Source organism: Symphodus melops (assembly GCF_947650265.1).
Source record: "Symphodus melops genome assembly, chromosome: 16".
In the NCBI taxonomy this organism is placed as follows: domain Eukaryota; kingdom Metazoa; phylum Chordata; class Actinopteri; order Labriformes; family Labridae; genus Symphodus; species Symphodus melops.
In genome coordinates, this window is record NC_136706.1 from 4,793,559 (window position 1) to 4,816,346 (window position 22,788).

At 41.0% G+C, this 22,788-nt stretch overlaps 2 protein-coding genes across 3 annotated transcripts in view; both read right to left on the bottom strand.

Annotated features, from left to right (window-relative positions):
- The window catches only part of LOC306836766 (uncharacterized protein), a 20,982-nt gene extending 10,101 nt beyond the window's left edge, over positions 1-10,881 (bottom strand). The window contains exons 1-30 of the mRNA XM_079364051.1: positions 10,563-10,881; positions 8,676-8,821; positions 8,469-8,581; positions 8,228-8,367; positions 7,453-7,676; positions 7,263-7,369; positions 7,058-7,176; positions 6,780-6,915; positions 6,379-6,461; positions 6,165-6,284; positions 5,978-6,079; positions 5,729-5,887; positions 5,539-5,621; positions 4,481-4,625; positions 4,348-4,392; positions 4,065-4,232; positions 3,696-3,815; positions 3,460-3,570; positions 3,335-3,367; positions 3,093-3,227; positions 2,762-2,908; positions 2,499-2,633; positions 1,906-2,063; positions 1,681-1,825; positions 1,524-1,578; positions 1,333-1,399; positions 1,091-1,224; positions 815-858; positions 495-668; positions 54-208 (exon numbers count right to left, since the gene is read on the bottom strand). Of these exons, the coding sequence (XP_079220177.1) occupies positions 54-208; positions 495-668; positions 815-858; positions 1,091-1,224; positions 1,333-1,399; positions 1,524-1,578; positions 1,681-1,825; positions 1,906-2,063; positions 2,499-2,633; positions 2,762-2,908; positions 3,093-3,227; positions 3,335-3,367; positions 3,460-3,570; positions 3,696-3,815; positions 4,065-4,232; positions 4,348-4,392; positions 4,481-4,625; positions 5,539-5,621; positions 5,729-5,887; positions 5,978-6,079; positions 6,165-6,284; positions 6,379-6,461; positions 6,780-6,915; positions 7,058-7,176; positions 7,263-7,369; positions 7,453-7,676; positions 8,228-8,367; positions 8,469-8,581; positions 8,676-8,821; positions 10,563-10,623 (3,564 nt within the window). The 5' untranslated portion in view covers positions 10,624-10,881. The remainder of the gene's footprint in view (positions 1-53; positions 209-494; positions 669-814; positions 859-1,090; positions 1,225-1,332; positions 1,400-1,523; positions 1,579-1,680; positions 1,826-1,905; positions 2,064-2,498; positions 2,634-2,761; positions 2,909-3,092; positions 3,228-3,334; positions 3,368-3,459; positions 3,571-3,695; positions 3,816-4,064; positions 4,233-4,347; positions 4,393-4,480; positions 4,626-5,538; positions 5,622-5,728; positions 5,888-5,977; positions 6,080-6,164; positions 6,285-6,378; positions 6,462-6,779; positions 6,916-7,057; positions 7,177-7,262; positions 7,370-7,452; positions 7,677-8,227; positions 8,368-8,468; positions 8,582-8,675; positions 8,822-10,562) is intronic.
- Positions 10,882-11,716: 835 nt separating this feature from the next.
- On the bottom strand, positions 11,717-22,113 carry klhl8 (kelch-like family member 8). 2 transcript variants are annotated; one of them, XM_079364217.1, is made up of 12 exons: positions 22,061-22,113; positions 18,930-19,149; positions 18,687-18,748; positions 18,175-18,340; positions 17,776-18,096; positions 17,404-17,590; positions 17,078-17,221; positions 16,615-16,726; positions 15,862-16,030; positions 15,611-15,770; positions 14,269-14,470; positions 11,717-13,552 (listed from the first exon to the last, which is right to left on the bottom strand). In XM_079364217.1, exons 2-12 carry the CDS (start codon positions 19,125-19,127, stop codon positions 13,429-13,431), a joined length of 1,845 nt encoding a protein of 614 aa, XP_079220343.1. In that variant the 5' UTR covers positions 19,128-19,149; positions 22,061-22,113; the 3' UTR covers positions 11,717-13,428. The 2 variants fall into 2 exon arrangements, with proteins under 2 accessions (XP_079220343.1, XP_079220342.1); XM_079364216.1 differs by lacking the exon at positions 22,061-22,113 and adding an exon at positions 21,770-21,963.
- Between the last annotated feature and the right edge of the window lie 675 nt (positions 22,114-22,788).

A 22,788-nucleotide genomic window follows, 5' to 3' on the forward strand; every position in this document is an offset into this window, starting at 1 on the left:
TAACTTGTGTGTTTGAACTGGTGTGGAGGACCGCCTTTTCCCATCCCGCTCACCTGATATAGCATCTCCACACAGTCTTCACTGAACCCGTCGTGGTTGTTCGGTTCTCCTGGAGCCCAGTAGGTGAAGGTCACCATGTGTTCGTCTGACCAGGTGAACATACCAGGTATAACTAGGTCATTTAGACCGGTCCAGACGTCACTGGTGGCTGTAAAACAAAGGAAGGAGTGGATTGATTTATAAGAGCTGTATGGGCTGTGCAATCGCGTCAAGCGTTCTTATTTCCTTCACTCTTTTCTCTCTCTCTTTCTCGTTTTTTTTAATGCTGATCTGCCGTCCAAGAAAGTGTACAGAAAATGTTCCCTATGTGGTCATCATATCATATTTCATCATATCGGAGCTTATCAGAGGTCATTTTCTTCACTTCTACCTCTTTCTATTTCTTATCATTAAGCCATCTTTTATTTCCTTTTTTTTTTTTTTTACATCCATACCCATGTACAAGTAGCTTTCCAACCAGCTCTGCTCCGTCATCGAGCGGATGGATACGAGTTCGGCACCCATGCTCCTGCAGGTGCTCTGGGCGTCACTCCATGTCTTCTTGTCATCAAAAGGTTTGTAGCAGAATTCTCCAAACTCGTACCAGTCGGGCCCTGAACACCTGAGCTCTGCAGGAGAGAGAAGGATCCACTCCATGATCGGTTATTGTAAATGACAAAATATATTTGCACAGGATGAAAGAACATAAAGATATCTGTCTGCTCCCATGTAAGATATACATTCAGGAGACTTTCTTGACAGAAAGGATTCTCACCTCCATCTGCAAAGGTGTAAGACACAGCATAGTTTCCATCATATCTGTTGAAAAACAGAAGCTTTGAATTAGCCTTCAAGGTTGGTTACACCGCACAAGGGCCCAACCTCAATCTCCACCTTAAAGCAACGAGGCAGTCCTGCAGAACTATGGACAGATGTCCAATTTGGCGTTAAAAAGTTTGCACCCTCACGCTCTTAATCACACCTTCAAGTCCTTAAGAGTGACGGTGGGGATTAGGATTGGCCCAATCAAAGTTCATTAGCTGCTTCTTACTGTTTGGAAGTGATGCCGTTCCTGGTGGAGCCGGAGTAGAAGTTCTGTCCTTCCTCCTTCAACAGAGTACAATCTCCTCCAGCTTCGTTTAACATCACTCCAGCGTGGATGGCTGCAGCACAGATATTTGAGTCCTGGGAAACACGTAAACACGTACACATATTATTTTCTAATAAAAAAAAAAAATCTGTTTTCCACATAGTCAAAATTCGGTCACAGAAATGATTTAAGTGTTCACCCACCCCACGATATGTTGAAGTGCCATACACTCGGTAATAAGAGTTGGCACACCGGGCTGGACAGTGCACTCTGAGAGACACATAAGAATATACTAAATGAGAAAGCATAGTATGTCACAGACACAATACAAACGTTACATATACTACAAAATGCATCATTGTTTTAAAATAATATCATTCACTGCTCCACTCACGTCATTTTGTCATTGCCAAAGTTGAAGTTCGGCCAACTGGCGCATGAGATTGCATCTGCCAAACCACAAGTTTTTATCAATGACTACAATGAAGTATAACGGCAGGTTTCAGCTGATATTTAAATGGGATTTTGTGTGATTTTAGAGTTTTCCTTACAGTCAGGCGTGCATCCTAAGACGTCAAAGCGAAGGCCTGCCTGACCGCTGAACTCCAGTGGGAGGATGCGTACATATTGAGCTGACATAGGTGTACCCAGCAGCTGAGTCTCAGGAGTATTTCTGTCTGTTGCGCCCGGGAAAAACTACAAATAAAAGACATCCAGTATGACAATCTCTTCTTAACAACCACAGTTTGTATGAGTGGCTGTTTCTGCTGACTCACCGGTCCGTCAGGTGTGTGGTCGGTCCAGGTTGTGCCGTCCATACTGTGCTGGATCTTAAATTTGGTGATCCAATAGTCATACTGAGGACAACCCTGGATTACTATTCCTGTTATTTTTCTGGTCTGGCCCAGGTCTACCTGGATCCAGCTTGAAGATGCTGGAGGAGGAGGGAAGGTTATTAAATACAGTATGATGCTAATATTACGAGTTCATCAAAGTTCAACAACTTAACAATTTTCTCTTCACCCATATCAGTTAAAGCTCTAGAGAGGACTTTCATGCTGGATGTAAAAACAGACTGAGAAAAATCCTGAAGCTTCTTCAGAGTCCTCAAATACAAACATGGCCATCAGCATAAATATGATTGAAGTGAATGACCACACAGAAGTTACATCTTCAAAAGCAAATATTCTCACAAGTGAGAACTTGAGAAATTGAAGCAGGGTGAGATTTCAGTTTAAAAAGCACAAACTGCATAATTACCATTATCCCTCTAACCTTTACAGAAGACGCCAATGTCGACACAATCCGAGAGTTCTTCACAGGAGTTTAAAGATAAAATCTTGTAAGTGTGATCAGGGTGGGTACATACCGCTCCCTGAGGGTCTCCAGCAGGAGTTTCCATTCAGACGGGCTTGGCTGGGAGTGAATCCGCCCATGGAGGACGAGGCAGAGAGCTGGGAGTCTGAGACGTTTCTGTCCTCGACGCCCAGGCCGTGCAGACACACTGAGCAGCCAGAGCACAACAATACACATGAGCCTTCAGCTCTTCATTTTCTGATTACATCAGAAGACACTGACTGGGTTTTATATGAATTAAAAAAAAAGAGTCAAAGAAGAAAAAGAAGAGCAGACCTTTTTGTTCACAGGTGTAGACAATCTCAACGTATTTGGATATAGTTGGACAAGGATCGACGACTTCAGGGGCGTATGTGAAGCAGAAGGGTTTGTTGTCACAGGCCTTTCTAAAGTGAGGGAGGACACCTTCCACGGTACAGCTTCCTGCAAAACAGGGATTCAGTTTTGATTGAGCAAAGATCAGTATAGTGTAAAATATTAAGCAGCAAAACAGATGTTCATACTGACAAGTCGCTGCTGCTGGTGTTTATCAAGAAGAATCAAGATATGATTTACCAAATGTCTTTTGTATTTAGAAGGAGAGTCAGATCCGTGTGATAAGATTTACCTGTTGATCCATCCAGATGTGGACAGATGTCATCGCTCTTTCGCCCGTAGAAGGCCGACTGGATGTTGATGACACTTTCCTCTGGACAGTGAAGCACAGCGGTGGAGTCCTGGCAGATCAGCGCCGTCATATAACCTGCAGCAGGAAAGACAAAAACAGGATTTCTGCTTTGTTGTGCGTCCTTTGTAGATGTTGCCGAGCATAAACTTCTATTATTGTGTCCAACGGTGTTGTAATGTTACCATCATGAGGTGGAGGAGGCTCCGGTGTGTCTCCTGAAAAATGTAACATGAGTAAAGAGTAACTAAGATGATAGCACATGTGTTTGCAGATCTCAGTAATAAAGTAAACATGCTTCAACGTGTACCTTTCCGCTTGCAGATGTATCCTCTGTTGTACTCACAGTTGTCGTCATTCCAGTAGCCGTTGTTAATGAGTATTGAGAGGCAGTCTTCACCGTAATAGTTGTCTGGGTTACCTGTCAGGAAATATGCAACGAAAGGATGTTTCATTTTTTTTAATTTTGGCATCTATTACTCCTTACACTGTTTGATAATGCTCTCTCACTGAAGTCATGAAGAGTACATCTGGCTTTAAATTAACCTGCACTCCAACGGATGTATCTGAAAGGAGATCCATCCATCCACTCCCAGCCGCCTTCAGTGACCGAGTCGTGACCGCCCATCCACAAAGAGATCCCTGTAGGACTCAGCTGGATCACACCTTCAAGGATAAACGCAAAAAAACAAAATCAATCAACATAATCAATGCAGAGAAAAAAAAACACACACACACACAGCTCGTGTAAAATAAACACAAGTGCCCGACTTTTTGAAGACCAAGCTGAAATGTGGCGTTTCCATCATGCCCTCTGACCACCAGAGGTCAGAGAATGAACGACCCGTTTTGTGCGTTTTAAGAGAATCTCTTAAGGCAAAATGAGCAACAGAAAGTCTTCCCTCAGCTGCGTACCTTGTATGAAAGCCTGTTCAAAGGGATCTGTGATACTGACGAGGTCTCCTCCCTGGTTAAGACAGTCGGCTCGAGCCTCCGCCCATGTCCTCATGGACAGGTAGTTAAACAGGTAGCAGTAGTCGTTAAAAGGGTCGGCCATCCACGAACCACATTTGACATTCCAGCCTGTAAATAACACAACACAAAGGTTTACACGTCCGTTTACACTGATTCACCACACACACGTGATCATTGTAAGATTCGGTTGTACGAGTGATTGTCAGCCGAGTATTAAGCTCACCTGGTCCAGATGTTGGTGGCTGGGGAGGAGGTCCTTGCCCCTTGGCTTTAGAGAGACAAGACGAGGAATAACTTTCAGTGCAAATGAAGCACGAGAGGAATGTGAGTGTTCAATGAAGGAAAACGAATCGGACCTTTTTTGCAGATAAATTCTTTTGCTGAGCTGCAGAAGTCATCGTTGAATTTTCCAGCTTCAGAGTGATCGCTCCCTCTGATGAGCACACAGTCCTCATTGCTCTGCCAGTTGTCTGGCTGGTTGGGCCCCCATAGGAGGAAATCCTGAGATCCGACAAAAAGAAGCATGACTCTCCTGTAGACCTCTCTTGTGAACATAAGTGACAGAAATACTTTATGATAAGTCAGTGAAAAATCAGGTGTGTGAAGCCTGGATCTGAACAACCAGAACTGCTGTCAATAATGCCAATAATGTCATATTAAACTTACCCTGTTACAAATCTCACGTCTAATGATCCTGTTTGAGTCTGAAGTTTGTTTGAATCAACTCTCTACTTACTCTCATGTTTAATATTTATTCTATATTGTATACTCTTCTGTGTTGCTGCTTTATTTTTATCTCTATATTGACGTAATGTTGGAGCCACCTGGTATCAAAATCTATTTTTTAGAGTTCCCTTTATATCACATCGCATCCTATCGCATCTTATTCTACATCTTTAGTAAGACAAAAACAATCATGGTACAAAATATCTGAGAAAATCTTAGTTTCAAGCTTTATTATTCAAATTGAATGTGTGGTTACAAATGTTTTCAGTGAATATGTCTCAAAAGCTTGAAAAGCTTCGATGCTTCTTTATTTAGGAAGTACCTAAAGAGCTCACACTTTTAGTCGTTCATGCGAGTAAAAGTGTACAAGCCAGAAAACAGGCTTGAACCAACAGTGTTCACATCTTCCATGTTTATGTTGATGTTTAATTGTTGCTCCTTTCAGATACATTTCATACCACCTCTATCAAATGGTGAATGTTTGCTGTATGCAAAGGTGAGGAACAGCTGTGATGGCGAGGAAAACAAACGAACAATAAGTTCAGAAGATTTGAGATTGTTCAGACATTGAAGTGATACATTTCATCATTTCATTATATGTGCATGTATTGTTTTTCTTTTCAAACTGCTTCCAGTCAGTTTTAGTTGTTTGTAAAGTCCTAGATGTGTTTCAGGTTTCATCACTTACAGCAGCAGTTCCATCGGTGTACACAAACTGGCCTTCAACGTTGATATCATTCAGACCAATCCAGGCCTGTGCCGGCATGTGAGCTGTCGATGAAAGACATCAAGTTTGTATTTAAACGTAAAGCATCCTTTTCCTAAAAAACCTTCATGAATCATTATGATTAAAACTGAGATGAACTGGAGCTGCTCACCAACAATGAAACTCAGCTCCTCCTCCGAGTGCACACTGACCAGGTGAGACTGCTCGCCAACACAGTGAGCCTCTGCATCCTGCCAGGTCTTTACAACCTCAGTCTCAAACTGATAGCAGAAGTCCCCGTACAACAAATACCCAGAGTCACAGTGGGAATCTGAAGTGAAAGGAGTTTGGTTATTACAGGTTAAAAGGCTCACTTTTACAAAGACAGTATGTAAGGATGAAAAAGTTATGTCTGACTGACCGGGGGTTGCTGTAGGTTTGGGGTTCTGTCCACCGGTCATCTCACAAATGTAACCCAGTCTCTTGAAGCAGTTTGTTGTTTCCCATTTGCCTTGATAATTCCCTGGGAGAGAAAGGAAACTCAGCTGATCTGAGCTCGTTTTGCAAAGCCTGTCAGTGTACGGCTTAAATAACAGTGTGGATTCTACCTGTGAAGATTTGTCCGCAGTCCCAGAAGTTCGCAGTGTTTTGGGGCCAACCAGGACCATAGTTGGAAAAAGTAATCGCAGTTTTATCAACCCATCTGAAATCCCCGTCTTGATCCTTATCTGTCAGAATCACAATGGAGAATGAACTTTCAAAATCCATCTTACTGTAAAGAGTCATCATGGTTTTGTGCCACAGTGAGCGAAGTATACATACCTGACAGGCCAATCCAGATGTCGGGGATGTCCACTTGGTGAAAGTCTGGAAGTTTCCCATTAATGAAGAACTGTTCCTCCTGACTGCACACAAAGAATATTCAAACTATGACAAAAGGTTATGTTGTCTACTCTTCAAGCACCAGTCTGTAACTAAATACTAAATATTTAGATTTTGTACTTTTCACTTCTTCTACTGCCCTTAGAGGCCAAACTGAGATAAAGCAGCTTGATCGAGGGGGATGGTGACAATCCCAGCTCAAGGGGTCCAAGGCAGTGCTCTCGAAGTGACCTGGAACCTCTCAAGCAACCACGCAACCTTCAATACCTGGTCAGCACCCGAACCAGCGACTGTCTGGTTCTCAACCCAAGTACATACAGACCTCCTGTGTCCTTGCCTACCTGTTTATGATGAGCAGGTGGGCCCCATGATCTGAGCACTTGGTGAACGCATCGTGCCAGGTGGTCAACAGGTCGGTGTTACTGACCATCCAGTAACAACTGCCTGAGAAGCTCAGCCAGCCGGAGGGGCAGATGGCTGGAGAGGAGAGTTCAGGGAAGAGCAGGAAAGAGCACAGACAAGAAATCTAATTCATTTTATGTTTTTTTTAAAATAATGAAATAAAAACATCATGACATGAACAGAGATAATATGTATATAGAAAAAACATGTGGCTCACTGCTCAGTGGTCGTTTACACATGTAAGGACGCTCATATCTGCACACATGAGATCTCCATTTCCCAAATTCATCTGATGCATCTTTGATTATTGCAGAACATGAGCCGGCCTGAGCGTCACTGTAGAAGGACACAGGTTTAGATCAAGTAATCATCTGATCTAAAATGATCTCAAACATCAGTTATAAAATGAAGAGACATCTTACACTGTAGGTTGATTTTCACCCCAGTTTAAAAAACCCACTTGTGTAGCATCAGACCAGGTCCACTGAGTGTTTCCGGCTTGAACTTGACACCCGATCTTGTTGCATTTCTGGAGAAAACAATATTCATGCTCAGTATTCAATAAGAAAGAGGGACGTGGGCTTCTTAATTCTTTATTTTTGTTGGTCTCACGAGAGTGGACAATCCGATCCAGAGGTCAAAGCGTGACGGGTCCAGTTCTCCTGTGACGTACTGCTCCTCGTCTTGTGAAGTGATGGACACCAGGTCGCCTCCGTTCCGCACACAGTCGTGTCTCGCATCCGACCAGCTCTTCCTGGTCTCTGCATTCATCTTGTAGCAGTTGGAGCCGTATTGTCTCCAGCCGTTGTTTATGTCACACCGAGGGCCAGGATTCGCTACAGAGGGGAAGAAAATGTTTGAAATGTAGATAACAAAAGTCTATAATATGCACGTCATATGATTTGTTTTGTTTTCATTCCACACTGACTGAAAAGTTAGGGGCATTTGTCATTCACTCGTTATAACAGCTGACAGTGTAAGGGGAGGCAAGAAATGTAGAAATACAGCATAAAAAGGCAGCGAAAAGGACAAGCAAGTGCATAACACACAGCTGCTGACAATGTCTGTGTCAAAGTCTTTTCTAGAAAAATCCTCCTTTGTAGCCGAACAGTCCCATCAAAACAAAATCAGTATCAAAAAGCACATGTCACTTACCTTTATATTTCAGACCCACAGGTCCACATCATCTGGTCATGTCCATTCAATACTACTTTAAACACTAAAGTTTTTTTTTTCCCTTTTGCATAAAATATTTACAAAAAGTCTTTTTTGTCTTTAGCTTTGTGCTAAATTGTGCTGACCTCCATCTTTAGATCCAGACCGTCCATGTAGGATCCAACCTGAGCATGAGACTTGAACAGAAAGGAGTGTAGCTGGTTGGACTTACGGTTCACATGCTTGCAGATGTATTTCCTTTTGATGTTGCAGTTCTCATCATTCCATTGTCCATAGCTCCCTCCTAACAACTGACCGCAGTCCTCGCCTGGATCAGCACCGTAGTTATCAGGCTGACCTGGTGCCCAGAATCTGAAACCAGACAAATCATTTCAGACTTTCATCCTCTACGACTCGGATGTTTTTAATCCTCTTTGTGATTATGAAGTGGAAGCCCTGTCACGTATACGTACGATAAGTGTTCAATAAAGTCATCCCCATCAGCCCACTCCCAAACATTTTCAACGATCCGATCATTTAGACCGAACCAGTAGATCTCTGTCCCGATTTGTGTCCTTATCCACAGCTAGAAAAAAGTCATAAATATACATGCATGAATTTGATGAGTTAATATGTCAGGATATTACAATATTTCTTAGCGTTTGGGTTTGTAATCTCACCCTCTCATGGATGTCCTGAATACTCATCAGGTTGCTTCTCTGCCCCAAACAGAAAGCCTGAGCCTCCAGCCACGACTTTGTATCAGTCGAGAAGAAGTAACATTTATTGTCATACTCTCTCCAGCCTTGATGACACTGACAGTGGGCTGAAAACACAACAATAGAGAAACATCTTACAAAAAAGGTTGAACAAAAAAATAGATCATAGATCATTGAAAACAGCCTCCGTGGGATGAATTTCTCCTGAAAAGAAACTGTCTGTGAAGCAAAAACGTAATAAGTCGTATTGTTTTTGTACTCTTTTGTATTTCAGTTATTGAACTGAGGCATGTGGCAGCACTTACAGTATGTGACTACTACCAAATCTGTATATGTGTTACAGAAAAAATCTGGATGTTCAGCCGTTGCTGTGTGTGGATGTGTGAGGTCACAAAAGCTCGGGTGCTTTAAATGAAAATTGAACAGCTTCCTTATCTCGACACCATTAAGCTTAATTTCCTGTTTTTGTCCTTCATCTTTTTTGACGTGCCTCATGTGGTTTAAACTGTCCTGGGAGAAATGTTTCCTGTTTAATGATCTGTTAAGTTTCCTTTTTGTAACTTTGTAATTGTTTACCACTGTGGCCCGGTTTGGAAAAGGATATGTTCATGTTAAAGGATTTCAGGGCTGAAATAAAATCAAATAATAAAAAATAGATTCCTTTAATGGTCAGCTGATTGCATCTGAAATATATATTACAGTTTAATAGAGTTTTGAGGGTATCTTTGATTAAATTTTTTTTTCATTGTTTGTGATTTTAAAGGTTGCTCCATTCATGTGAAATTTCACAAGGCAGTGAAGCAGCTGAACAACCATCAGTCATAAAAGTCTCATGACATCTCCACAGTCCAGCTGTGTCAGTCACTTCTCAGTGCTAATGTTTGACTTTAACAGCTTTGACAGAAACTACAATCACATGATTAACACACGTCTGTGTTGGGAAGAATGACCATGAGGAAAAATGAGGATGCACAGTTGAATTGACTACAGGGATTTATTTTCTAATCATCATTGGCTGTCAGAGTGAGGCCTCAGAAACATTTAATAACACCTCATATTAACGAACCTTGGACCAGCCTTTGATGGACTATTAATCAAATCAATATTTCTTAGTTTACTTTCCATGTTGTTCCACTTATATCCCGAACTAAAGTCGAAACCTTCTTTTTTAAGTCATGATCAATCTTGTAAACAGAATCAGGCAGTTCTGAAAATCTGTTTGTCTACTTTTTTTCACAAGCCGTTGATTTGATTTGCACTCATGACAGAAGAAGTGTAAAAATTTGTTGAACACAAATCTGCGTCTTGTGTAGAAAATTTTTGTACGTCTTTGTTTTTTTAAAAGGACTAAAACTCAGTTTGTGTGAAGAAACTTAAACAACAGGAAAAAGTATGAACAAAGTATTGGAAAAGAGTTTTTTTTAACCTTGATGGGAATTTTCCTGGATAAATGAATAAATACGCTTGAAAATTAAAAAACTAAATAATTCTGGATTTTAACCAAAGATTTGATCACCTTTATGCAACCTAACATGTCAAACAGAAAGTTTCTTCTGCTCGTTGTGTTGCAAGTGCACTTCTCATTTTTGACTTTAAAAGCATCAATGAGGTTTAGGAATTTCATTTGTTCCTCAGCAGCTGCCTAATATCTTAACACATTAAAAATACAATATTTAGTTCTTTCAGTGAATTCCTTCATTTGAAACTCTTCAGTTTTTATTCAGAAGAGGAGACACATTGCACCAGTGTCAGGGTTCTTAGATTCATGCTTATAACTGTTGGTGGTGTTAGGAAAAAATCAAAAATGTCCCAAGTGCAACCACAACACTGTAAGAAATAAAGACTTACCACCAGCCAGGAGAGCAGCAAAGCTGAGCAGCTGCAGGATCGCTCTGTGTCTCCTGTCCATTGTTAAATTTCAGTTTTCACCTTCAAGCTGGGTTTCTACACATCCTAATATCTGTACGTTTGTCTCCAAACTCCTTTGGCTCCGGCAAGTGTGAGTTATGAGATGTGATCAAGCTCCCTGTCAACAGACCTCTGAGCATCTTCTCTTCACTTCTACTGTTTTCAGCATCCGTCCAGGGTCCAAAGACTGAAAGCAGTAAAACACATATGACGGCCTCTCCACTCAGTGCACACTTCGATCTATAAAAGTTTTATCACACACAAGAATTCAGTGATTAGAAACAAAGTTTGGAGAAAAAAGAGTGAAAAGATAAACATTTACACTTCATAAATTCAGTTTTTAATACTTTACCAAGACATGAAGAAAAACTTTTTACATTTGATGAAGAGGTTTTCTCTTTGTAACTCACTAAAATATTTTCATATAAAGCTTTTTTTCTTTTTTATTAAAAATCAAACTTTTAACTGAATGCGTTTTATAAATACAATGCACTTTAAAGTTCCTTTAACACCCTTTACTTCTTCATATAAATAACAGTAATCTATGACAGGGAAGATTCTGCCAGTCATTCAGTGTATTAACACAAACATTTATCATTTTTTCAACATTGTAAAAACGATCAGGGTAAATGAACAATTCGTGCAAAAGGATCATCAGGCCTCTGATTGACGCTCTGATTACGAGTGTTCATATCACACTTCCCACAGTTCATCCATAAAGTTCAGAAGAGTGTTTATAGAAAGCACATGTCAGATAAACTTTATACTGACAAACATTTGTCTCAAACTGTTACTTTTTAACCGACTTTAATGGATGTTACAGAACTATGTACACACGTTCTTATGTACTCAATCGATTACTCAGCAGATTTTTCATAATCAGTAGAACACTCGATTAGAATTAGGTCCATGAGCAAAATGTTCATGAATCTTAGTTTGGATTGGACAGTTTACCTCAGTTCATGGTCAACACTCAAAGTTTACGTTCTGACGGGCCTCTGATTTGTTTCAAGAAAAAAATCATATCGATAAGTATCTTGACAACCTCATTTGAAAACGGATCAACAAGTAAAGAAAGAGAAACCACAGCAAAGAACTTTTTACACATAACTTTATTGTACCAAATAATTCCAATAACATGTAAACAAAAAGCCAAAGATGGAAGCTGTCAAGAGGAGGAGCAAGGAACAGTGAAGTTTAAAAAAAGACTGCCTCGTTCACGTACAAAGTTGACAAAAATATTGATTATACATAGCTGAGAAAATGTAGTAGCTTCAACATCGGCAGTACACAAACTGTGCAATAATGTGGATTAGTCTGGTACAAACTGGATTTATTCACTTTCAAGCTCTTTCAGCCTAATCTAAAAAAAAAAACAAAAAAAAAAACAGGGCAGAAACATGTTAAGTAAACATTTTCAAACTTACCACATGAAAAACATGAAGATTCTCCATTTAGGACAAAAATATACTCGAGACTTCACATCTACTCTAGGAAAATAGTGCACAGCAATGGATTAGTGTAGTAAAGAAGAATACCAAAGTTACACCTTATTATTATACATCTTATTATACAAAACGTCCATATATTAAAATATAACAACCATCTGAAGAGACAAAGCTCAGCTGGATCTCAGACACATCTGGTTTCTGACAGTCCAGCTATCGATAAACACTCGTCTTTACTTTGAAAATGTGTCCCTGTCGCTTTGATCAGATCTCTATAGAATTATGTAAAACTGGAAAAGAACTGGAGAGCTTGCCGTATTGCTCTGATCAGTCCTGACCTCTCAGATGTAAAGTCATCTTCTTCTTCTTAATCCTGAGATTGGAGTAAAGGGCTCCAGATTCAGCAGGCGGTTGAAAACAGATTTGCATCTCCAGCTTCTTAGAACAGCTGATGCAGGTTTTGTTCTGTTTGGCACTTGCAGCGATTCAATTCCTCAGACCCGTCACCTCCTCATCAGCGACTGGCTCGTCTCCACTAGCTATAAATGATTGTTCAAACATGATTACAGGAAGATCCCTAAATCTCAGAAATGCTGGAAAGCAACGCAGCTGATTGCAGTTTTAACCGCTGAAGGAATTTTAATTTTTTTAAAAAAAAGCACCTTTGGGACGTATACCTGCTCGAACCGAAGACTACGTTCACAGAAATCATTGTAATGTGGTTGGAATATAAACATCCTATTTGAGATTGAATAATGAAGATATTTTTAGCTGCACTCACTCCACAGCAAAGTACTCGCTGAATCCAGTTTGTTCCTTTTCTCTGAGACAAGGAAAACAACAGAGTGTTTAAACTATTGAAGGAGAGACCTGTGACATTTTTTATACTGGCCTACAGTATCATACAGTCCACATTCATGATGTGCAGTTAACCTTGTAGTTCTGAAATCACCTCATTCTCAGGATGTTAGTATTCATTACAAGCCTCACTACGTATTCCCTTCAGAAAAGAGCGAACTCGATCAAGGCAGTCAAACAGATGAAAATACAGTACAAAGAACTACAGAACTGATTGCAAATAACATCTGGAGTCTCAAATGTGTCATTCAGAAAAGACTTGGAATAGTCAGATGTGCACTTCAAGTCAGTAAAGTCTCCCTAATATTCCTCAGTGTGTGTGCAAACTGAACATCAGTCATAATCACTTTTAGGCTGATGATCGATCAATCCAGTGGCGACAGCCGGGGGGGAATAACGCCGTCACTGTCTGTGTGCTTTGTGTTGTGTGCTCGTGCTGTGGTCAGATTGTGTCGCCGCTTGGCCGTCAGTCAGTCACCTGGGAACAAACGGGCCGGATGTCACATGCAGCTGGCCACGTTGCTGGAGCCCTGGCCAACGTCCCTGATCTGGCTGACATGAGACGAACAGACAGCCACATCGGCTCCGGCACGGCAGTGAGACACGGATCCCACCAGCTCCCATCTGAACAGCAAACAGAAGAAAACACTTGTGTAGAGTGAGAGAGAAAAACTGTCTGAACCTGCTACATACATATCAGTGCACCTACATAGTACAGCTTCATTTGACTGAACCAAAAACGATTTATGCATTTAATTCAGTTTCATTATTTGTTCAGCCAGCGTTCACTCAAAGAAGAAGAAGCAAAAAGACGATGGTCCTGAAAACCCTCCTTCCTCATCCCTGTCTGATAGAGTCGGACGACCTGCTCTGGATGACGTGATTCCAGGAGAAGGCTGTCTGACATTTTGGAGAAAGGACTACTCGTGTTTAAATGACTTTTGACTATTTACAGGTGAAACCATCTGAATTGTTTGACAAGACTTTTTTTTGTCAAAGAAAATGAAGGAAATTTGGGTTTTTAATCCGAGGGACTATTTACACCTTTCAAAGACAAATGCATTTGTTGTGTTGGACACTGTGAGCCAACTTCATTTGGCTTTCAGCAAATTCAGTTCTAAGAGTCTGTAATCGTAGATTGGTTTCATGCTTCTGAACTAACAGTATTTACATTGATACAAAAGCCTTAATTCTCCACTGTGGGACCGATGGAGTCATTTGAATATAATAGCTACAAGTAAAAACAAGTAGCTGTCACTTCAGTATGTATATACAGTATGTTGTCATCTTCATATATTCCCTTTGATACCTTACACAGTCCTCCCTCGTCTCCTTCTCACCTGTTCATTCGCGGCTCAAAAGCCTCCACTGTGTTCAGGTAGATGTTCCCGTTGTGACCCCCAACTGCAAACACTCTTCCCATTACCGTGGCGACCCCGACCCCACCGCGGGGGGTGGTCAGCTCAGACACGTACTCCCAGCGGTGCATTCTGGGGTCAAAGCGCTCCACGGAGCTCAGGGGGGAATTGTCATCAAAACCACCTTTAGGCACGAGGAGAGACAGCAAATAGATGACTTCACATTTTATCAGAGGTTTTGGTGATGAAAACTGGCCCAAGCAGTACTTTACAACCAACATGTTCATGGTGTAATGAGTGCCAGCCCCCGGCTGCTATGGGAAGGATTATGCTGTCTCTCATGAAGCAGGCACAAGTTAAGAGGATTTCATACTTAGCCAAAGCCACGACCGTGGCACAGTGCCGTAACTGAAGTTTTAAGACTCTTCAAATTGTCGTGGTACAATAAAAACAACGTTCCTAACACGCTGCAAATCAGTAACCAGATTACTTTACAAAACATGAACTTTTGTCTTTCCTGATTTAGTGTATAAACTGAAGGGTGTGTATCCAGAGTGCATGTGACTGGGTGTATAAAAAAAAGAAACAAAGTTCAGTAAGACGATGAAAGAGCTGAAAAATAATCACAAATAAATAATAAAAGTATTTTTAACCTAAGTCAGTGTCATTTTAGTTACTCATGTGGAAGTCAATGCAAACAATTATATCTTCGGAAGCAAATACACTTTTTAAAATACTTGAATCTCGTCTTTTTGTACACAACAGGCTGTGTCATGAACATAATTGTTTGCATACTTGGCCATTGCACTATGTGTATTACTGGAAGATACCCCTAGAGGGCACACGAGTAAGCTGTAAGCAAACTACCTGATGTGTAAAATGTGAACAGACATGGTGACACTCAAGCAGAGTTTCTGTGTTAATTCTAGGAGGCATGTTAGGTGTACAGTGTCGTCAGTGCCCTGACTCCTTAACTCCAACATGTTCCTCTGTGCCCGACACTCAGACACTTTATTTGGTTTTTCAGGTTTCTGAGTTGACTTCTAAAATGTAACTTTCTGCCAACTTTCTTTCCCTGCTGCTGCATTGACTCCGTCACATCCCCTCTGCCTACACGTGCATAATGCACCTTACAAATACATTTTCTTCATTTTTGAGGACGTGCTCAGTAGATGCTTTAAATTGATGCAGGGCAAACTGTTAGTTCTCTTTTTGTCCTTGATGGACTTCGAAGATGCATATTGCCTGTGTTCTGATTTCATATATAGTATAGTATAGTATAGTGTGTGTGTGTGTATATACATCATATATTTGTTCATCTCACCAACTACATATAGGCAGCCATTGAGTTTGCTGACTCCATTTCCAGCCCGTCGCTGGCCCATCTCGCTGACCTCGGTCCACTTGTTGAGATGTGGGTTAAAACGCTCCACGCTGGACAACGATGCCACGCCGTCATTGCCTCCCACGGCATACACATAACTCTAGTAAGGAGAGAGTGTTGAACTGTGAATTCAACAGTTCAAATCATTCAAAGGTCACAATGGATGGAGAGTGCTCTATTAAAAGTCGTACCCCTAACGCCACAGACCCGACTCCTCCTCTGGGTGTGTTCATCGGCGCCACGGCGCTCCAGCAGTCACTTTCGATGTCGTAGCGCTCCACATCGTTGAAGCAGGAGTTGTCATCCAGACCTCCGATAGCATAGATGGGACCCCCGAGAGCTGCCAGGGCGATGCCCCTCCTGAGTAACACACACGTTTGCTCAAAGAAGCCTTTCTAGTGTCGTAAAAACATAAAAGTAAATGCTAAATGCAAGTTAAAGGAGCAACGTGGTTCCATTCCCGGAAAAAAGATACAATCGCACCGTAAATAATGAACTTTCAGATTTGGATGTTTAGGCAGCTCTCTTTGTGTCAAGAACGGCATTTATCATTTCTAGGCTTTTTATTCTATCATTACGTTCCATATTTTAAATGACTTTGTCCAGATTAGCGGATTTCCCCCCAAAAACATAATAATCCTTCTGTCTGGTGAATTTTGTTAAGCTCCTCTGTTGGTCTGCTGTACGGACACATTTCCAGAGCAGTAGTGCAGGTTTTCATCAAATGTTCTTTTCTTTTTAAAGCTTCATCATTCTCAGTAACAGAACAATCCAAGACTAACATTTCCATATTAAACCTGCCTGTTTGTGTGCGCATGTTAATAAAATCACAAGGGGACAGATTTAGGAAAAAAAAAAAAAAAAAAAAAAGAAAAAAAAGAAAAGAAAAGAAAATAAATTGAAAAGGCCCCGTTGATGCGCAGAGAAAAGTAGCGTCCGCGTACCTCTTCGTGTTCATAGAGGCTTTCATTATCCACTTGTTGGTGAGGGGGTCGAACACCTCCATGTTGCCCAAGTGTTCATTACCATCGTGGCCTCCAACAGCATAGACTTTACCTGAAGAGATTAAAGCACAAATATGAAGTACAGCATGTTTCATTATGATAAGAAATGAAAGAAAACAATTGTATGCTCAGAGCTCTAAGTTTGTTAAATTACAGGGCTATCTCTATAATAACTCTGTCCAGCTCAACATCACCACAAATTGAGGCTTGGTAAATTATTAATGTCATGAAGGTCTGTGCTCGAGTGTTACATTACACCACTTTTTTCTTTTTCTTTTGATAAGTAGACCTGCAGCTGAATGTTTGATCGTGCCCCTCTGCTCTTGACTTGTTAAAAAGTGTTCCTCTATCCATGCACCGTGGTTTTACTTTCTGTACAGGCATTATATGTAACCTCTCTTACCTCCCACAGATATCACACCCACGTGGCGCCTCCTGCTGTTCATTTCAGGGCCAAAGAACCAGCTGTTCTTAGTGATGGAGTAGCACTCGATGCTGCGAAAAGGGTCACCTGAACCCCCACGGCCACCCACACAGAACAAAACCCCTGAGGAGGTGGCAGGGGAGAACAACATATTGGCAAAAGGAAGGAAGACGCGCAGACTTCATGCGCAGTCTGCAACATTTTAGGACGATAAAAAATAGTGCTGAATATTTCTGCAGATGCCAATAAAATCAGTAGTTACAGCTTCAAAGCTAAACACATGCTAACATCTTATTTTAATCTACCTGCGGTGTGTTTCCGGGGAATGGTGCGCACTGTGTACTCAAAGTCTTGCACCACCTTGTTGCTGAGGTGAAGGTGGTAGTTCCTGGCCTCGTCCATGAGGTCACGACAACTCAGGTTACCTTTGATCATGTCGTCCTTCGCTACTGTTCCAGTCAGAAACTCTACAGGGAGCAGTGGGAGGCGCACCTGTAGGAGGGACAAGCACACACATCGTTTAGTGGTCTTATGAAAGACTACGTCAATCTGAACATTCTGTACTGTATGTGTAACATCTGCTTCAAACACAGTTATGTAGCTTTGTGTAAAAAATAAAAACGTAAATAGTCAAAGTCCAACCTTGCTAGATACTGGAGGGGTTTGTACTCTCTCACCTGAGACATGATCTGGTCCAGCCAGGCCTCGTGGTGCTGCGGGTTCGCTTTGAGCCATTTCACCGCTGCGTTGTACACCTGCGTCTCTGAGTGGATGTTGAGCTCGCTGGAGGACAGTAAAGTGCGCAAGTGCTGTGGAGACACGCATGTGAAGTCCTCGCACTCCACCACCTCAGAGAAGTGTTCGCAGGCGTAGCGATCGGCCATGTCCATCAGGTCCACGCGATTGTGGCTTTCAGCGAAGGTGCGAACAGCCAGGCAGTTTGTGGGGTGGAAGTGGGCCTTCATGTACTCACAGCACGCTCTCGCCACCAACTCCACCTAAACAATAATTCAGCTATTTAAGCGAGAGAAGATCACTGAATGACTGCAAGGCCTGTTGGTGTACTTTTTTTATACCTGGAGGATGCAGGCAGCATAGAGCAGCGGCTGGACATTGTCCACAGTTAATGTGAGCTTGGATGAGTAGGCAAAATGTACCAGGTCTTGGATAGCATCCCCATCAAAGTCCTTGATCTCTATCAGCTCCTGCTTAGCCTCGGACATCTCTGACAGGAACATGGCCCTGAGTGAAGAAACAGAAACTCAGATTAGAGCACGGTGATGTGGCCTCCAGCACGCTGCCAGCACATAAAAAGCTGTAAATGGACACAGACACTAAGAGTTATTAATACGTCATGTTAACAAAGATCTTTACATTAATCATCTCACCAGAATTAGTCTGGTGAGACTAGCAGGCCCAAGAAATAAAACAAAGGTATTTGGCACTTTATCGCTTTTGTAGTATTCAGTGCAAAAAGGGGGGGGGGGGGGAAGAGAGACTTTATTGATCCCGAGGGAAATTCAAGGCATCCAGACAGGCAGGACACAAGACATTAGTTACAATAATAAGAAATAAATATAACACATACCTGAAGTAGGGGATAACACAAGCAAGTACCAGCTTGTGGCATGGTATCAACCTACTGCCGACCTACAGAAAACAAAAAAAAGTAAAAAGCTGAGGAAAAACTCAGAAATATGACCACACTGTGCCAAAAATGAAAATATATACCCGTAACCCTGAAATCACAATATTAAAAGGAGAAACTGCTGATAATTAATACAAGACAAACGTGCGTGTGTATTCATTGAGCCTGGACAGTATGACCTACCTTCAGTGTGACATCACAGAGCTCGCCCACTTCATAGAAATGCCTGAGGGAGTTATGGAAGTCCTTCCAAGCCTCGTGAGCCTCAAAGATAAAGGATCCATCCGGCTCACAGTCTGCTGTCGATGTCCTGTTTCCAGGTCGCTTCTCCTTGGCTTTGGGCTGCTTGGGATGGTCAGGCACCACATCCCCTGGTGCCATCGCTGGCTACAGGAAACGGCACCTACAAAAGACACCCGAGCGTTCCAGATCAGCCAGAGAGAATCTTTTACGGAAACCATCTTGAACTTGTAAACATAACAGCAGCAGCAGATTTTCAAAATGATATTTAGCAAAATATTTAGAATCAAGCGAAAAGAAGAGACTTGCTCCGTTTTTCACTGGGTCAAATGTTTTTTTAAGAAATGAAGTTCATGTCACTCTAACCTCAAGTTTTTAAACTACTGTATTTATTATTTCACTGTCTTACTTATTTTTAGCAACATTTTGGCATTTCTCTGGTTCCACAACACCCTAAATATTAAGACTGTTCCTTTTCTCATGTTTTTATTAACATTTATTTATCGGGCTGTTTAAATAAAAGCAAGAAATATAAAGACATTTCCAGTAAAAGCCGTTAGATGCAGTTTCAGAGAGAAAAAAGGTAAATTATTTAATGTCTACAATTAAAATCTTACTATTTTGCTAATTAATTAATTTGTTGAGTATTTTAAAAAGAATGAAGAAGACAGTCCAGCTTTACTCCTCTATGTCTTTCAAATAAATTTATTTGGGTTGTGGAAGCAAAATATTTTGTTTTGTTGTCTAATGAAACACTGATGACTGACTTTCCTTTTAGAAATGATTTGTTGGAAAAACAACTAAATACAATTGAATTGAGAGGCCATAAACCTAGTAAAAGAATATTCACCCTATGGTATTGATAGTAAGTAGGGAAGATTTTGCATCTGCCACCACACCAAGCCCAGAATAACTTGCAATACGAAATGGAAAGTGTAAAGTAAACCTTTCATTCTACAAAGGAGGAAATGAAAGGAGGGGAGGGGGCATTGAAGTCCAGCTGAGTAAGTTAGGTCAGAATCCTCCCCCTTAAGTGTCACTTCCCCGTTATTCATTCAGCGGAGATTGAAGACAAATGTGAGAAAAGGGACAAGCAGATTCCTCCAAACTTCAACGACACACCACAGATAAAATGACTCACATCCATAAAAATTCCTACCTATTGCTGAATTTGTTGAAAAACCTCCTCTGTCGATATGTCAGAGATACAAAGAGCAGACAACCAGAAGGCAGAGCTCCACTTACACCTTACAGACGATGCACTGTGTCTCTTTTAAAGCCAGGACTCTGACTGTGAATAGTCTCAGTGTATCGCCCCCTCATCACTAGTCCCCTCGGCTATAAATGCAGAAACATCAAGTCCCATCATATGCACCAGTGATCAAAGGCTCTCTCCTCTTTGTAGATTGGTGGATAGGCCCAGTCTTTGAAACTGCTCGGTTTCTCAACAAATGTAGGAACTCTCTGCAATCCCCCTTGCACAAAGGCAGATTCTAGATCAGTTTGAGCACTTTCATAGCCTCACATGAAAACATCATTGTGCTCTATTATTTATGAGGAGTGAGATAGTCAATAATTCAAGGACAGAGATGTGTTACTTAACTATGAAACTCCACTGAGCACAAACTTAAATAACGACAAAACATGCACACATGAACCTCTTTTCGAGTTCACATATAGTCTGAAAAATTTAGATTTGTGTGTATTCACAATACAGTGGACAGTGACTCCAAGAAAGCAGCCAGCAAAACCCATTAGATATTAAAAGGTACAGAGAAAACTGGGGAGCACTCACGAGAACCTACAGTTGTCATGTCAGATTACATGACCCACTTGTCCAACACTGCACGATACAGCAGTCAAATGCTGTTCTTCCATGGTCCATCCTTTAATCAGTGACTAGAGTCGATTGGCCTACTAATGAGGTTGTTTCATAGATACTTTTTTGATGAAGTGTAAAGGACATGAGAGAAAGTGAAGAGTTCATAAAATGAAGTGTATTCCATACAAATATTTAACATGTTTTTCTTCTTCTAATAACATTAGTTACTACTTATTAGTTTAGTACAAATTACCCCAACAGACCTGGTTATCTTTTAATATAATAAAACACTGCGTTTACTCGAGCATTAAAAAAAAAGGTGTGTAGTTAACTTTTTCTTGAACATATAGAAATTATCACATTAGCAGGGCCTTGTTGTTCAAATGACAAAACAAAGAGCTAATGTAAATATTAAACAATAGTGGTAGATATCGCACATGAAGCACATTTATTTGAGAGAGTGAGGAGTACGAGAGTGCGATAACAAATTTAATACCAGACTTATTTATAATAGATGTTAAGGTAGGCCTAAGTACAATTTCATTAATAGGTGAAAGAAAAGTGAGATTAAATCTGACAGCAACATTGAACACACTACAGCAGACTGAATACGAGTTTGGGTTATAAAGTGTATTGGTTATCTTTAACGTATTTTGGTTTTTCCACATTATGTGCAAACACATTGAAGTTAACACCTCAATGTTAAGCGAGTAGTACGATGTCTCTTTGGGAACAGAAACATAACGACACTAAACAAAACGTTAGAGGACTAACGTCAACGGTTAGCTTGTTGATAACAGCAACTAGCAACACACTAGCATTCGACGAGCTAATGTTAGCTGGCAGTGAACGAAACTGATTTAACCGATACAATAGCGAAAATAAAATAAATACAAGGCTACAAATTACTCCAATGCAAGGCCAATAGCCGTGTGGAATGAAGAAGAATACAATTAGATACCTCATGTCGCAGCAAGAACTAAAATGCCGGCTTCAGTGAGCGGAATGTTTTGGCATTAGCACGTTTATTGCAAATCCAGGTGCTTTGTGGGAATTGTAGTTCGCTAAGCGGCCCAGAAACACTGACTAATGCTCGAGTTTGATGAAGCCACTTAAAAGTGCTTGAAATGTCCGTTTCTCACCATTTGAACTTTTTCTTTACAGCTATGTTCAGAATAATAGTAGTCCAACATGACTAACCAGATAAATCACTGTTTTTGGTATAAAACATAATAAATGGAAAATAATTTACCAGCAGGTGTGGTAAAGTCAGAGGAACCAACAGACCCAACTTTGATGATATGAATACTCCTGGGTCTGTGTAATTGACTAATTAAGTAAAAGGGGCGTGTTCCATCAGTGAGATCATTCATTATGTGAAAGAAACAGGTGTCAATCAGGTGGCCCTTATTTAAGGATGAAGCCAGCACATGTTGTGCATGCAATTCTCTGTGAAAACTGATGAAAGATGGGTCGTGCCAAACATTGTTCAGAAGAAAAGCGTGCTTTGATTAAAAAGTTGATTGGAGAGGGGAAAACGTATAAAAAAGTGCAGGAAATTATCGGCTGCTCAGCTAAAATGATCTCCAATGCTTTAAAATGGAAAGACAAACCAGAGAGACGTGGAAGAAAATGGAAGACTACCATTCGAATGGACCGAAGGATAGTCAGAATGGCAAAGACTAAGCCAAAGGGTCTGCTCCAGGGAGATCAGTGACGGTCTGAAGGTACCTGTGAGTGCTGGGACTATTAGAAGACTCTTATGTGAGGCTAATCTACCATCGAGAAGCCCCCGCAAAGTCCCACTGTTGCAAAAAAGACATGTGCTGAAGAGGATTGCATTTGCCAAACATGTCGACTGGCCTCTAGAGAAATGGAGAAACATTTTGTAGTGTATGGACTATTTCTCCATGCGGAGTTACAACACACCCTTCTGTCGTGTAGCGACATGGTTGTATACATTGGCGCAGTGATATCTGA